Source organism: Lepus europaeus, chromosome 17 (assembly GCF_033115175.1).
Source record: "Lepus europaeus isolate LE1 chromosome 17, mLepTim1.pri, whole genome shotgun sequence".
Classification (NCBI taxonomy): Eukaryota; Metazoa; Chordata; class Mammalia; order Lagomorpha; family Leporidae; genus Lepus; species Lepus europaeus.
The window spans coordinates 22790517-22807802 of NC_084843.1; the positions used below are offsets into that span (position 1 = coordinate 22790517).

At 40.0% G+C, this 17286-nt stretch overlaps 1 protein-coding gene across 4 annotated transcripts in view; it reads left to right on the top strand.

Moving 5' to 3' along the window:
- SORCS1 (sortilin related VPS10 domain containing receptor 1) overlaps positions 1–17286 on the top strand; it is a 572961-nt gene that overhangs the window by 447542 nt on the left and 108133 nt on the right. For all 4 annotated transcript variants that reach the window (XM_062214029.1, XM_062214026.1, XM_062214027.1 and 1 more), the window contains exon 10: positions 9034–9180. In XM_062214029.1, the coding sequence (XP_062070013.1) occupies positions 9034–9180 (147 nt within the window). The remainder of the gene's footprint in view (positions 1–9033; positions 9181–17286) is intronic.

Consider the following 17286-nt stretch of genomic DNA (forward strand, 5'->3'; position numbering starts at 1 on the left):
ATATATTTAGAAAAATGTACTGCAAACTTTTTAATACTTTCACATATTTTCCCACTTCCTCTCTTGCCCATGTCTCGGATAAATATAGTATCATATATCTCACCCTCAAATTGAACATGCGTTTTAGAAAACATTTACATATTCTGATGATTTTGTTTCCAATTTATTTTAGATAAAATTTTATTTAATTTTTGATTCAAGCTGCATGGCTTTAAATCCTAGCTAGGAGACTGGCACTGTGGTGCAGCGGGTTAAGCCTCTGCCCACAACGCAGGCATCCCATCTGGGTACCGGTTTGAGTCCCAGCTGTTCCGCTTTGGATCCAGCTCCCTGCTAATGTGCCTAGGAAAGCACTGAAAGATGGCCCAAGTGCTTGGGCCCCTGTATCCTTATTGGAGACTCCGATGAAGCTTCTGTCTCCTAACTCTCACATGCCCCTGGCTGTTGTGGTCATTTGGGAAGTGAACCAATGGGTGGAAGTTCCCTCCTTCTCTCTCTCCATCTTTCTCTCTCTCTCTCTCCCTCCCTCCCTTTCTTGCTCCCTCCTCATTCACTCATTCTCTCTGGAACTCTGCTTTTCAAATAAACAAATAAATCTTTAAAAAAAATCCTAGCTAGGCTACTTGTATATGTTCTTGAGAAAAGTTCAATATCATCTAAACTCTGGTTTCCTGTTTTTAAATATGGAGATAAACATGGTATCTGCTGGATAGGATTTCTTTGAAAATGAAGTGAGTTTATCCTTATAAAGTGCTGAACACTATGCCTGAAATACAGCAATATCAACAAATTAAAGATAGCACAATTAATATAATGTTCTATTGTGTCTAAGCACCAATACATTATTCATATAGTTTTAAAATCTGCCCATGTGCAATACATTTCCATTGTTTTAGATTTCTGCTTCTTTCCTTACTGCAATTAGCCTTGCCATATGACATTCTCAACACCAATTCTTTGTCTTCTTATAAACAAGTGTAAATTGCCACATTTCTTTCCTCGTTTGTAAATTCCTTAAAAACGTTTAAACTTGATATATGCTGCATTGAAATGCTATGCACTTTGTTGCCTTGATTCAGTACTTACCAATGGAAGAAGCTGGCTCCCAGTGTCTGGCTGATGTGAAGACAAAGCAGCTTCCCTGACTTAATGATACCCTTTGCTTTCCTGAGCCTAATTCTGTCCTTGGTCTCTCAAAAACATTTTTGATTTTAGGTTGCTTTCTTTCTTTACTGGTTATCCTTGCCCGTCAAGTCAACGTGGAATGAATTCTCTGGATAAATTTTGTTTCCTGCCAAAAATAGAGATCATTTTAATTGGTCCCTAGATGATAGAAAAAATGACATATTTGGGCAAGAATGACTTTGCAGTGTTCTGTTTTTTGCAACTATTTCCATGAATGCTTTCCTGAATTCAAACATCAGTAACAGATATGGAATGAGAAGAGGAAACAGGGTGACCTCTTTACATGGCAAACATCTTTTTGTTAATCCTGTCCCCTTTTGCATCTCTCTTGTGATTGGCTGCTTGTAGGAAACTGCTGGCTCTGTTTATCATCACTTTGAGCAGTGGTGTGACTGCGTTCTGGAAAGGTGTTCTGCATTCTGGGACTGAGATAGAAGTGTCTTTGTTTTAGTACCCTGACCGTTCATAGCAACTTGAATTGACATTGATGTGATCAGAACGGCAGTGCCGTATCTGCTGATTACATGGATAGAAAGAATATTGGCTGACACAGAGCCTGGCACAAATTTTCCCTTAAATCTGATTGTTCTGGCTTGCAGGAATCTGAAAGCCATCCAGTAAGAATTTCCCAGTAGAATTGCAATGAATGATGAGAGCTCAGAGATAAATGAGAAGTAAGAAAATCCATAAATGAATTAATGAGAAGCAAGCTTGAACAGCACACAAGATGGGGGTGATTGTGATAACATACTTGGGGGGCATGTCTGCTCACATTCGGGGTGACTGAGGAGAATGACATTCGTTCTTTGTCTGCTTCTGCATGCCAAATCCCTACTTGCTGCATTGTGTGCTCCTTAAGCTGTCTTAGCAGGGGCAAACAAATAATGTGTAAATGTGTAGATGTATCTCTGTCTCAAGGATAGGCATAGTTGACGGTCTTTGTGGGAAATGAAGAGGGAGGCATAATTCTTATTAAAACCAACTATTTTTTTGAATACAACATTGGAAACTGGATACAAATATGATGCTGTCTACATTAGAGCCATACATGCATATGGGATATATGGGATGAGATGGCAAAATGTTGGAGACAAAGTATTTGGGGACTATCTCCTAAGGTTTGTTTATTGAAATACTGGAATTTTCTCTCAGTGTTAGTTGGTTATTGCACACAGACTCATTCCAAAGAGTCAAGAAATGCAAGGTAAGCAAGTTGGCTAAGGAGCAAAAGTACTGGAAATAGATTTTTTGTAATAATAACCAATATTTTGTATTTGATAAGTAGTAGCACCAAGATTGAAAGACACTGAAACACAGGATAAATAGTGTTGGACTTTGTACAGCAGTGACAGAAACCAGACAGAATGAAGAAAAGAGCCTGGGGTTAAAGTCAGCACAAAGAGAATCAATAATTGAGTGCTCTGGTTTATGTACTACTTTATTTTTTATTATAGTTATTTTTTAATTTTTTAAAAGGTTTATTTATCCATTTGAAAGTCAGAGATACACAGAGAGGGGAGAGGTAGAGAGAGAGAGAGGTCCTCCATCAGATGGTCCACCCCCTAATTGGCCTCAATAGCAGGAGCTGGGCTGATCAAAGCCAGGAGCCAGGAGCCTCTTCCAGGTCTCCCTCGCAGCTTGCAGGGGCCCAAGGACCCGGGCCATCCTCCACTGCCCTCCCAGGCCACAGCAGAGAGCTGGATTGGAAGTGGAGCAGCCAGGACCAGAACCGGTGCCCATATGGGATGCCAGTGCCTCAGGCCAGGGTGTCAACCCGCTGCACCACAGCGCCAGCCCCCTACATACTACTTTCTGAATTGTGTCTTGAGTTACAGCTAAACTTTCCCAATCTTGTCTAGTGGATTAAATTGTGTAAGAAAAGCCTAAAAACAAGTGTCCTAAAACTTTGTCATTTTTGAATAATGCAAATGTTCCAGAGGCATCTTGTGGATTTGGGAACAGAAGACTGCATACCTGATGGGACTAGAGCAGAAAAATGAAGAGCATGTCTGAGACATACGATTCCTAGTGCAGTTGTGTGGTGCTGATGAGAAGGAGTCTGACAGCTTTGGACAATATCTAACTTCCTTGGAGAAGGAAATATTAATTAATGATGATGAAGAATACTTTGGCTTAACAGACAATGACACGAAGTTGTATTGGGAGTGAAGCCACCTGGCTGACGAATTTATGATGCACAAGACTATGCATATAACGTGAGTGAGCCATAGTCGGTATCATGAAAGATAAGAGTAGTGGCCATGGTATGTTCTGGTACACTCATAGTATCCATTGCATGTTAGGAATGCCGGCAGATTCAGAAGGTGCAGAATGTGTATGTGTGTGAGTGAGCCACAGTGGGCTTTATAAAAGATGTAACCTGTAACCAGGGCACGTGCTGTTATGTACATGGTGTCTCCTTCTGAACATTATGAGTTCCCTCTCAGTAGTTGTGCCCTGATTTCCTAGGGAAAGACTTCCTCTTGCAAGACAGTATATAAAATAGGAGTGAAATGTTCTCCCATCCGAGACATATTTGTTACAGGATATGGAATTTGCCATCTAATTCTGAAGACTACAGTTTCTAGAAGGCCAGTGATGTTTGATGAAGACAATGGTGAAGGAAGGAACATGCAGACTTTTTTTGGCAAAAGGATTCTCTGATTTCAGAGGCACCTCTAGCTCCTTTTGAGTAGATGGCTGTCCTGACTGGGATCATCTCTTCAGAAGGCAAAAATATTCCATTCTCAAAGTCCAAAGACATCATGGTCATGAAAAGGTTCTCTCTCTTTGCACAGTTACCTATAACTTTGTTCTCTTCAAATTTTGATCATTAAGATTTATAATTTAAATCTGAGACTGAAAAGATGGGAACAATCATCTCCCTATCAACATCACAGGCAAAAATTCCTGTATAAAAATCCCCTCAACTTAGCCTGTACATGGAACATTTGAATGCTTTGTGCAAGAGGGAGCCATCTAGAGAGTAAACATGAAAAACCCAAGAGATGTATTTGAGTTCTTCCCTTAAATCATTGAAGACATTCAAATTCTCAGCACCTAGTCAGTCTAACTCTTAACAATATCTGTTGGATCAAAGTCAGCTTGATTAGATATTTCAGTGTTAGGTCTTTTGTGTTTAGAAGAATGCATGATACGTGGTAGATTCCTCAAAATATTTCTTTAATGAAATTGAATAAGTGTACCAAGAATGGATGAAATGGTTTTCTGTCAGTATGACATCCTAATATGCTGTTTTTCCTCAGGATATTATAGGATTAGATAGAAGACTGAAGAAATAGTACAGACCCAGGATTAAGCATGTATACTCCGCAACCAGACTGACTTAGAATCCAGATCTAAGGTTCTCTACTAGAATTACCTTATGCAAGTGATTGGTCACATCTCAACTTTGCTTTCTTCCTCTGCACAATGAGGATAATACTGTCTCTTGCCTTTCAAGTGCATGAATAGATTCATGTGATTATGCTTCCAAAACATTTCTTGTTGTACCTGATAATTCATAAGTGCTCAGTCAATTTGGGTTACACATTCTGGTTTTCTATCTTCAAATGTAGGACTCTTACTACCTAGGTTATTAAAAATTAATGCAGCTGTGGGTACAAAGTCACTTTACTATCATTAATTTTAAAGAAGCAATATGATAGAGTGAGTGACTATTCAAAGGTTATATTAGAGTGAGAGACCATAATGTAAGAGATTACAGGAGAAGATAAATTCAGATTAACTTGTAATAAGAAGTGTAAGTAGTACAGGAGAAGCTTATGGGAAGGTTATGCCCATGTTGCTAAGAATGAAGATATAGGTATGTGGGCAAAAATGAAAAAAAGAAAGCAGATAAATATTGGAGACAAATGTTATGAAAAGAGATTGGTTGCTGGGAAAGGGTCGTTGAGCCCGCTGTACCTTGAGAGGTGAACAGGTGGAGATCCATCAGGAGGTTGTTCACGGGAGGAAGTGGGTCTCTGTGGCAGAGAGAGCGACACGAGAGAAGGAGGTGCCTTGAGACCGTCGTGCTGCTGCTGTGCTTTCTGTTGGGCTTCTGCTTTGAGCTGGAGTTCTTCATATCTAAATGCCAATCAACGTGGTACCCTGCTTTCTATGTTATTAACTAATAAGAAATATCTACTGATCACCTTCTGGTAGCAAATTCTTCCATTTGAAAAACACAAAAGTAGCTTCCCAGCAGGCTGGTATTCTAAAATATCTTAATGACGGTTTCAGAAGACAGACAAGACACCAGATCTTTCCACACAGGAAGACAGACATCCAGCAGCAGGATATTTTATTCCCATAGGAATATCTCCCCTAGGAAATTCTGTGTCTCTGAAGGCTTTTCGCTATTCTTGCCATCTCTCAGCTCCACCCCATTCTGTAAATTATAAGTGGTATATATACAGAGAGAAGTTGTCAGGTAACATTAACCCAGCTTCTCATGCTCAGAGGAACCCCAGACCTTACACTCACATACATGCATTCACACATACACACATGTACATCCACACACTTTGGGCACTAATCCTGCGTACTTGATATCCAAAGTTCTGCAACGAAACGATAGAGGTTCCAAGAAAGCAATGACAAGATCTTATATGAGAGTACTGGAGGAAAGTGCGTCCTGCATAGGGATTGGAGTGAGACACACAGAAAGATGGATTTCTCAAGCTCAGGGCAAAAGCAATAGTGAGTGATACAAAACCCTGAGAGCAGGGGCTGGCACTGTGGCGTACAAGGTAAAAGCCACTGCCTACTGCGCTGACATTTCATATGGGTGCGGTTTGAGTCCCAGATGCTCCACTTCCAATCGGCTCTCTGCTATGGCCTGGGAAAGCAGTGGAAGATGGCTCAAGTCCTTGGGCCCCTGCACCCGCATGGGAGACCCGGAAAGCTCCTGGCTCCTGGATTCAGATCGGCACAGCTCCAGCCATTGTGGCTATCTGGGGAGTGAACCAGCAGATGGAAGACTTTCTCTCTCTCTCCCTCTCTCTCTCTCTCTCTCTCTCCCTCAGCCTCTCTGCAACTCTGCCTATCAAATAAATAAATAAATCTTTAAAAAAATAAAAAAGTAAAAGCCTAAATAAAAAAAGTAAAAGCCTAAGAGCAAGGGTGATCATCTTTGCAGACCAGGTCAAAGGAGCGAAATAAAGAAACAAAGAAGGACAACTCAAATGGATGAAGTTCACTGGCTGCAATGGATATAAGCAGACCCTCTCTAGCTCTGTCCTCTGTTGACACACATTCCCTCTCTTTGCCAAGCTTTTATTCCTCAAGATAAACCTGAAGGCCAAGCTGCCAGCAATGAATTACAAAGCACAGCTCTCTGCTCAAGTGGCATTTGATAATGCCAAGCAGTTGGGGGCCAATAAAGCCACCACTTCTGCAAATCAAACGAACCAGCTCCTAAACAAGTATAACCCTGTGCTGACACCCTTGCCACAAGAGGGAGAGGGCAGGAAGGAAAATGGCAATGAAACCACTACAGTTAGTGCCTTTTTTATTCCTTCTGCACCTACTGTAACCCTCTAGAGCAGCAGATGGCTAAGACGGCTAGAGTTCTTGCTGGTTTGTGGGTACGATGTGGAAAAATTGTATGACTTTTTGAGAACTCTGACATGAAATTTAAGCTTTAAACAATTGGTATTTTGATCATATTTAAGTATGTAACGACCTTTTGAACATATACAAAACTAAAACTCAGTTCCCTGGTGAGCAGCCCTTATGGAGCTGCAGTAGTGAACAACTCAATAGTATTTGTAATTAACACACTGTTGTTGGAAGGTGGGGCTCCTGGAGATAAACCCTCGCACACTGGTTGAGAATCAATAATGCACAAGGAGTTGTTCTGGCTGCTGTTGGTTGCCCAGAATGTGGCTTGTTTTCCTATGTAGTTCAAAGTATTCCTTCAGCAACTCGTTTATACCATTTATTTGCTTAACAAAGTTGTCATTCCAATAGAGTACAAATTTGGCCTAACTCTAAATTACCCCAGATGCCAAATCAGCAGGTACAATCTAATGAGGTCTGACTATGTCAAAGCAAAGGCAAATTATGTGTTCTCTATTGATCGAAACCTAACCTCTTTGCATTGACAAATTCAGAGCTGGATTTGTTGAAAGAAGATTGGGAGTTGGGCAACTTTGAATAGGAATCCCAACTGTGTGATCTTAAGCAATTAAATTTTGCCTATAGCACAGTTTCCTCCCACATTGGGATAAAGGCTGTTACACAGGTTTGTAGTGTATACTGGATGCTTTATATGTAAAATTTGAACCACTGGGCTTGGTATTTAACAAGGACTCTTCTGACAATTTCTCAAATCATGAGCTAAAGGGCCGGAGTTTAGATAAATGGGCTCAGATATGCCTGTTTTCCTATTCACTTACTCCCTGTGTATATTCCAAACACCGGTTAAATCTAAGTTCCCTTTTTCTCATCTTCAAATTGTGGGTGATGATAACTCTATCTTATGGGTATTATGATCATTAAATGAATTAATGTTTGTGTAGCTTGAGAATGCACTACTCAATACATTTCATTCCCTCTCCTCAATGTCCCCCTGTTCTTTTGGATTATGATTATTTCAAGCATGGTAAAATACACATGCATGTGTTTAATGTACTCTAAAATATCCAAAAAATAAAATGCAAGTTAATTATTTGTTTGAGGGTGATTTTGACAATTTATTAATTGTAATTTCTGTCATAACAAATAAGAGAAGAGAAATAATTATATTTTCAGAGTTAAATAATTAAGAAGAACTGCTGATGATGAGAACAACAGTATTGCAAGAATGGCAAAGGGATTATTCGATGAATTAGGGAAACCACTGTTTGTTAAGTTTAAAAGCTGTTGTGTTCGGTGTATTTTTGTGGCTTGACAGAATTATCTTTTACAGGGGGGGAAAAAAACAGTATTAATTGAATCAGGAGCTCTAACTGACCTCTTTGAATTGCCCATGGCTACAGCAAGCTCAATAATTTAGATAGTTTTCAGGAGCATGAGCTGTGAAGCCTTAGAGTTCTGGGTTAAAATCCCAGGTCTGGTACTTACTACCAGGATGTCCTTGGTTACTGTGACCTTGGGCAAATCATTATCTGGATGAATGTGACTTTTACTCATTTGTGAAATAGAGTAAGTGAGACTTATCCAAGCTACTATTATAAAGATTAGCTGAGATAAAGTATTTAAGACTCTAGGTGCTATGCTAGCATATAATAAAAGCAGTTCCTATCTGTTTATCATTTACCAAACAACAGTAATCACAACACAGTGAGTTAAGCTGCATTCTGCAGCTCTGGCATCCTAAATTGGCAGTGGTTCAAGTCCCGCTGCTCCACTCCCAATCCAGCTCCCTGCTGATGCAACTGGGAAAGGAGCTGAAGATGGCCTAAGTACTGAGGCCCTGCACCCATGTGGGAAACCAGAAGAAGCTCCTGGCTCTTGGCTTTGGCCAGAATGTAGCTTATTTTCCTCTGTAGTTGCAGCCATTTGGGAGCAAACCAGCAGATGAAAGACCTCTCTGCCCTTTCTCTCTGTAACTCTTTCAAAATAAATACAATGATAATGGTAATAATAAAAGTAAGTTGAAGAACCAAAGGTTATCCCCTGGCAACTGCAGGCTACTACCAACCTACTTAAGCTATCAAACTTGTACAGTGACCCTTTCCCGATATGCATCGCACCCCCACTTCCATCATATCAACTCATCTTCTCTTTCTTCCAAGACAAGGGCTTTCAACTGATCTGGCAGTCTAATTTTTTTTTTAGGTAAGCAAATATATTCTTTCTGAAATTGATGTATTTTTCAGCCATGTCAATTTTTCCCAGGTAGCAGGGATAAAGGGAATGTTCTTGGCTAACAAGAAGATTGACAACCAAGTGAAAACTTTCATCACATACAACAAAGGCAGAGACTGGCGATTGCTGCAGGCTCCAGACACGGATCTGAGGGGGGACCCTGTGCACTGCTTGCTGGTGAGTCTTCGTGTGAGAGTAGAATGTCTCATGCAGGAGGGGTCAAGGGAGCCCTTTGACTGTTTCTCAATTGCTGAACAAAATGGGCTGGGAATGTGTGAAGGCTGAGTGTATAGGGAAGGGTCACAGTGCTTGTTTTGTGATAGGCCAATGAGATAAGAGAATATGGCGAAGCGTCTTGCTTGTTTCCCACATCTTCATTTCTAGCCCATGTTCTTAAGAAGACCTCCAATGATGATTCGAGGAGGAATACAATAATTTCCATCTCTGGTAAAGATATGCACTAAACACCCTTACTTTCTCATAGATAACCTGTTCAGATCTAATGATGCATAATCTCAGCTGTAGAACTGATGAACTGAATATAGAACTGTGTGGGTGTACTTTCATGTGGAGATGTGTAATCACATTTTCAAATAAGTTTATGACAGAAAAAAGATAGGAACCACTGATTTAAACCTCTATTTGTTTTACTTATATTATATATTGATTTACCTTATCCTATGGAGCTGGGATTGGTAAGAACTGTGAACTGGGAGGTGGCGCTGTGGCACAATAGGTTAATCCTCTGCCTGCAGCACCAGCATCCCTTATGGGCGCCAGTTCTAGTCCTAGGAGCTCCTCTTCTGATCTAGCTCTCTGCTATGGCCTGGGAAAGCAGTGAAAGATGGCCCAAGCACTTGGACACTGCACCCAGATAGGAGACCCAGAAGAAGATCTTGGCTCCTGGCTTCTGATTTGCCCAGCTCTGGCCGTTGCAGCCATTTGGGGAGGGAACCAGTGGATGGAAGACCTTTCTCTCTGTCTTTCCCTCTCACTGTTTGTAATTTTACCTCTCAAATAAATAAATAAAAATATTTAAGAAAAGAACTGTGACCTATGGGGGAAATATAACACACCACATGGTTTCTATATGAAATTTTATTGGAACACAACCGTGCTTATCCATTTATGTCTATTTACTGTCTATGTCCACTTTCACTCTAAAGTAGATGGTCCACAAAGCCTAATATATTTATGATTTTATCCTTTTAAAAAACTTTGCTTACCCCTGATTTGAAGCATGTAGAGTTTTTTAGTAATCTTACATTTGAGCAATGAATCTATCTGTATGAACTTAATTATATATTTGATGATGGGAGGGGTGACACAGAAGAGGAAGGAAAGTGGATCTTGTCTATAAGGAATTTTCAGTCTACTGTCTATATGAGTGAGGCTAGATTAATAAATGAAATATTGTAGAATTGCATCTCACTTCTCATAGAAACTGTTGTCTGCTGCATACTTGACATACCAGTAAATACAGAGTGAATGCAGGAGGGAGGGAGATTAATTGCAAAACAAAGTATTGTTATTAATTTCTGTAAAACAGTTCCGAAGTTGTTTTTAAGTTTAGAAAAGGGAGAAACCAGTATGTAAATCTAGAGGAAAGACCACTTCATTTTAGAAAGAAGAGCTTGGTAAGTGTGTGTGTGTGTGTGTGCAGTTCACACTTCATATAACTCTTACTTTGTCGTTATCCAAACTCAGCTAGACAAAGTGTGCACAGTCACTTCGCAGGTTCATCTCACACAACTGTAGGTGGGTCACCCTCCTACTTGAGAGGATGCCAGCAGCAATAGCTTGACCTTATTAGTTGTAGAGGATATCGCAGTTGTCACTGTGCATCAGGGAAGCAGTCTAAAATTCAGCCTTCCACTCAGCTTCCATCCTTATGACTAGTAACTTACAGAGGGAAGACAGCCAGTTGTTGTAGTAAGTGCACAAAGCCCGTGACAGAAGAAGTAAATATAACAGCAACTTATTGAATACCTACCCTATGTAATGCACAGTGCAGTGGCATTAAAAAAAAAAATAAAGAAAGAGTTGCCTTCCTATTTTAGCTGTTCCAAGTTGGAGGCATGGTGATACTTAACCAAAGATGCATGCAATGCACCGGAATCTTAATGTGGTGCCCCATTTCTACTGTGCACTCTTGAAATTAAGTGCCTATAATAGGGAATTCACCATGGCACCTAATAGGTTTGCCTGAGTACTCTGACATCATGAATGGACCCTTAAAACTGACTCTTAAATAAAGCTCTTAGAACTGTGTTTCCTGCTGCACCCCCGACTCAGTGTCACAGAGTCTTATTACTGTCCTCCAAAATATAAAAAAACATAATAACTTACTTCCTTATCTCCACAGGGACTGCCCTAATCCAAACCACCAGAACTTCTCACTTGGCCTACAGTGTTGGCCTCCTAACTGAATCTCCCATTTCTACCTGGGAATTCATTCTCTGCAGAGTAGCCAGTGTGACTTTTTAGAAAATCAACTTTACAGAGATAAAATGTTTATGTATTAAAAATATCCATTTAATTATAATTCAGTGAAGTTTTTTAAATTTTTACTTTATTTGAAAGACAGAGACAGAAACAGGTCTTCTATCTTCTGGTTCACTCCCCAAATGCCTGCAACCACCAGAATTGGGCCAAGCCAAAGCCAAGAGTCCAGAACTCAATCCATAACTTCTGTGTGGGTGGCAGGACCCTAAGTACTTGAGCCATTATCTGCTTCTTCTGAGGATGCATTAGCAGGAAGCTGGTCTGGAAGCAAGACAGGCAGAACTCAAACTAGGCACTCCTGGATGGGATATAGGCATCTCAAGCATCTACTGAATTGCTACACCAAACAGCTGCACCTAATTAAATGAATTTTGACAACTGTATATGAGGGTGCTTCGGAAAGTTTGTGAAAAAGATGGCACTAAAAAGTAAATTTATTTTAGCTTAAAAGCTTTTGAAATTCACATACATTTTTTTCACTCAATTTTTGAAAATCTCCTCATATCTATGGGTTTAAAATGTTGTGTACCAAAGTGAACTTATTTTTTAATTTCACTTTACATTTATTTTTTGAAGTACCTCCATATACCCATGTAACAACCATCACAGTCAAGGCATGACATTTCTGTCACCCTAAAAATTTCATTTAATTCCTTGTCAGTTAAAACCCGTATTTCTAGACCCAGACAACCACTGATTAGCTTTTCTTTACCACAAGCTAAATTTCTGCTTTATAAAATTTTGAGTAAATGCTGCCAAATTGGACTTCCAGAAAATCAGATCATGTCCCTCTGTACTTAGTAATTGCTTTCTAAGTCAGGTAGAATAAAGTCAAACACTCTGTCCTCCTCTGCAGGGTCTCATGGGATCTGGCCCCATCTGCTTCCCCTGTGTGGTCTCCAGCAACTCTCTCCTTCTTTTTTTATAATGAGCAATGATCGTACAAAGGTTTATTTCACTGTTTATATCTTAAAATCTTTGCACTTCCTACTATTTCTCTTAAAATGCCATTGTTGTCCTAGTTAGACTTTTTCTTCGCATTCAGATCATTGTTTGGTTCCCTTAATGCAGAGCTTTTTTGAGCATCTTCTACCATTGTATTTGTCCCAACTCTGATCTTCGGGACCATTATCAAGTCCCTAAAATCAGCCAGTGTGTTCAGTGACTATTGCCCATCTTCTGCTAAGTGTAAGCTCCATGAACTCTCCGTGGGGACGGTGTCTATCTTTTTGGCCGATCCAAAGTATCAGTTTCAAGAATCATGTCTGCCATATGGTGAATTTTACATATATATTATATGCATATATAGAATATACACAGGAATGGAACCCATTCTGTGCCTCTGGCAGTTACAGTGGAGGATTTGTCCTAATCGCTACTTTCTGAAGCTCATGGGTGCAAGTTGACCTTGGAGTTAACAAACTCAGGAGTTTCATTAACATTTATGGGAAAAAATGCATTATTGGGAGATAGATGTATGGTGTCCAGGAGTCGTCTGGACTGCCTCCCTCATTAACTCTGTTGCTTAATGTAGTTCCAATCTGAGCCTTAGAGAGCAGGGAGCAAGGTGAGGAGGGGAGAATGACAAGGAACCAAAATCACTTCACAAAAATCTGCCAAAGGCACAAAATAAGCAAGAAAATCTTTGAGCCACTCTCGACTCAGGCTGTTAAAAACCTTCTTGAGACTTGGAAACTGGTGGCAGAGAGGAGATGAGAAGTGATTTCAGATTGTGAGTACCTGGAATGTGACAGTGTCGCTGAAAGCACAGCCTCTAGTGATTAGAAGAGAGGTTTTCCAGCAGGGCTGTTAGAAATGTGGAACAAGTTCAGAATTACAGCCCCAAATGGAATGTTCCTGGTAAAATGTATTCTATAGAAATAAGACATCCAGGGTAATTTCAGGCTATATTCTTAGGACTTTTAGACTGATTGCCTGGAGGGCTCAGCTGGGATTTCTTTCTTCCGAAGACCGCATTGTACAATTAGGTAAGGTATTACAGGTCATGGTCCACCTGCATCCAAAGCCTCAGGATTGGGCTCCCAAGAGGCAAGATGTGAGCCAAGCTGGGCCTGTGACAAATCCTTGGGCCTCTGGGGAAAGAACAGTGTTACATGGAGAGAGGCCCTGACTTCTCTATGGCTTCATGTGACAATTTTCTACTGGATCTGAGCAGGCACCTGCTCCGGGAGATTCTTGACACTGTTTTCCACTTTCCCTGCACTGTCTATGACTGGAAATGTAGTGCCGGATTGGAGTGGGGTTTGAATGCCTCATACCCAGCCGACTGGACCAGGGGCCTCCCCGTTCTTTCCCATTGACCCTTCTCGGAGAATCTAATTGATTCCCAGCTCCAGTTTTGAGTCAGTAATTCTGCACATGTGTGTGTGTATGTGTGTGTGTATTTGGAGGAGGGGTGGTGATGGGGATACTACCTGGAAACTTACCTATTGCTTTTTTATTTAGGAGATTTCTAATCTTTCTTTCCAATACAACTCTCGGCCTGACAGTCACAGAGATAAAAAATACAATAACGATGGAATCTAAAGGTTATTGATACAGAAGTTGGGGAGAAAGAAGTGGAATTTGAATCTAATTGACTGTAATAATTTTTAAATTTGGTTTATTTATTGGTAGGGAAATGTCTTCTATCATTTGGTTAGTTGCCATTGGTCATCCACAGTGCTAGAAATGCAGTAGATAATTAATGAATCACCTGGAGAGCATTATGCTAAGTGAAATAATCCAGGCACAGAAAGAAAAATACCATATGTTTGATGTCTGTGTGAAATCTAAAATAATCAAATTCACAACAGCTGAGAACAGTGGCAGAGTACTGGGGAGGATAGTTGTTGGTCAAAGGATACAATGTTTCAGTTACACAAGAGAATAAATGAATTTTAAAATGATTTAAATAAATTTGAGATGAAAAAGTTAATGGCTCAATTAAATCAAGCAAACATTTAATAAATACTTGGAATGGCCAAAGGATTTTGTTGGTTAAAATAAAATATAAAATAATTAGGAAGGGGTTGGTGTTGTGGCATAGCAGGCAAAGCCACCACCAACAGCCTCGGCATCCCTTATGGGTGCCAGTTCATGTCTTGTCTGCTCCACTTCCAATGCAGCTCTCTACTAATGGCCTGGGAAAAGCAGCAGAAGATGGCCCAAATGTTTGGGCCTGTGCCACCCAGATACGAGGCCCAGATGAAGCCTTTGGCTTCTGCCTGGCCTAGCTCTACTGTTGTGGCCATCTGGGAAGTAAACCAGCTGTGAAACTCTGACTTTCAAATAAACAAATAAATCTTTAAAATAAACAAATAAATTTTAAAAAATTAGGCAAATGAAAGTAGTTATGATCTACAGGTCCACTGGTGGACTTCAGGGATCTGTAAATTTTGTAAATTAAATGGAAAGCACTGTTCAGTTGTTTTTGTCCTTAATTTGTATCAGATCCTCAAACTTTGTGTCTGACCTTGAAATACTGAAGACTAGGAATTTTATTGCTCCTCAAATTGTGGGTTAAGGACATGCCATTGTCCATAACAGTGTGTGAAAAATGATACAAAGTGCAGCTTCCAAACGTATGGGCTGGTCCCTCCATCCTCTGTGCATCAGCTGCTAGTCCATTAGTGGTTGCAGTATACATCCCTGTATTTTCTTAAAGTGAACAGAACTGAAAAACAGAGAGCCTTACTTGGAACAGGCTGTGCTTTGACTCTGAGTTGGAGACAACTGTGAGAGGATAAAAGTGACAGCTGTGACTATCAGTATGCAGTAGGTATTCAGTGCGTGTTTGCCAATGAAAGAAAAGGGGGAAGGCAGGCAAAGTGAAAGAAAAAAAGAAGCCTACAAAGTGCCCCTTGCCTGGGCCATGTGTACACAAGAATTGCAGAGCCCTATCCTTTGTCCTGCAGACGTTTGGGATTGCCAGATATCCACCATTATAAACCCGTCTGTTAGCATTTGGTCATTTCACTTTGACAAACATCCAAAAATTGTCAGGTGTGAAAGTTTAAGTGAAAATAGTGAAGATGAGTCACCTTACAGACGTGTGTGAATTCCTTGAAAAAGTCGATAGAAATAAAAAGCCACAGAATATTCTTCTTGTACCAGCTGGGGGCAATCCAGTACTACAAATGTGAGAGTGGAGAAAAAGTGCGCCGAAAAGACCATTTCTAATGTCGCTGTTACTGCAAGAATTGGTGTTGTTTCTCTGCAGATTAGTACATCTCCGGTCTCTTAAAACCTTAGCAACAGTGTAGTGCTGAGATGGCCTATTGAAAATGCCCTCTTTCCTTTTTCATGACAAACACCCATACTAAGTAGTTCTTGGCTCTGGTGGCCACTGAGCTTCACAGTGTTCATCTGTGGCTAGCAACTGACTTAAGATTGCAAGGTGGGTGCTCCCTTGGCAGGAATGCCCTACTGTACCAGGTGATGCCCTCCATTCAGCCTGTGTGCTTAGGGATCATCCCCAAACAGTAGCGCACTTCTTGGATTGCTGTGGAGTTACTCACTGCTGACATTGTATAGTTCCTAATCAATCCCATGTGCTCCTGGCATCGCTCTGTGTCAAATTGCAATGTCTTTCATGACCTAATAAAAAAATCATTGGTTGATATTGCAGTCTTTTATTGGCATTTCAGTACTGATGTGTTATTTTTATTTGTGGAGTGTATCTCTTAGGTTGATAAAACTGTACATACCTCAAATAGGTAATACAGAATTGTGCATAGAAAAAATATATTGTAGTAAGTCTGAGAAAAGGAGATCCTGTTGTCATCTGGAAAACTTTATCAATAAAAGGCTTGACACCCCTGCTTTATCTTGTCTTGGCATCAGCTGAGTGCTGCATGGTGCTGTGCTGGGATCTGAAGCCCTGTTCTCGTCTTCCTCTTGGACAAAGGAAAGCCACATGTTTCAGTATGATGTTTCTTCTTATTTAGGCTGTCTTCCTTACTCACACAGAATATTATAAAGTGCAAACCATTTTTGAAAGTTTTACATGAGGTTTCCAGGCAAAGCCAATAATTTATTTCTGTTATTACTCCTTGAAAGTTTTTACTTTCTCTGTTGACAGTGAGAAGACCTTATTGTGATCTGCTATTTTATTTTGCTAGCATTTTGGCTGATTCTGTCCCTGGGTTTCATTTTTGGCTTGTCATTTACTCCATCCTATATAAATTTAATCATTGTATCTCTGTAGCTCTCTGAATATCTGCTGGCTGAAACTTACAGAGCAGAATAAAAGTAATAACAGAGATACATTGGTGATTCCAAAACTCAAGTTGATAAGATTAGAAAGTAATCTTCCTGAGAGATGAAAAGAAATGTAGGTTCAAATACAAAATCTGTGTTTTGACAACTCAGTACAAGAACTATTTTAAACAAAATTCATGTAAGATTGATTATGCTTCTTTTTGGTCAAGTGCTGGTATCTTAGAGAATTGATTGAGGCTTTTACGTACAGATAAATAAGTCCCTTAATTTTTCATTAAAAGTGTTATTATCAGTGCATTTTGTCTACAAATATGTTTTTGATATTAAATAATACTGTTTCTGATGATATGCTGGTAAATACTATGCCTTTTGTTGGGGAGTGTTAGGACAATTTTACAAGTTACACTTTTTTTTCTCTACAGCAGAGACTAAGGTCTCAAATAGATACTAAGAAATGTGAACTGACTCCTTCAAAGTCTTCCTAGCTTGACTGACCCTTCATTCTGAGCTTATATTTTTTTTCCTCTTCTTCTTACCTGACTACATCCGTACTGC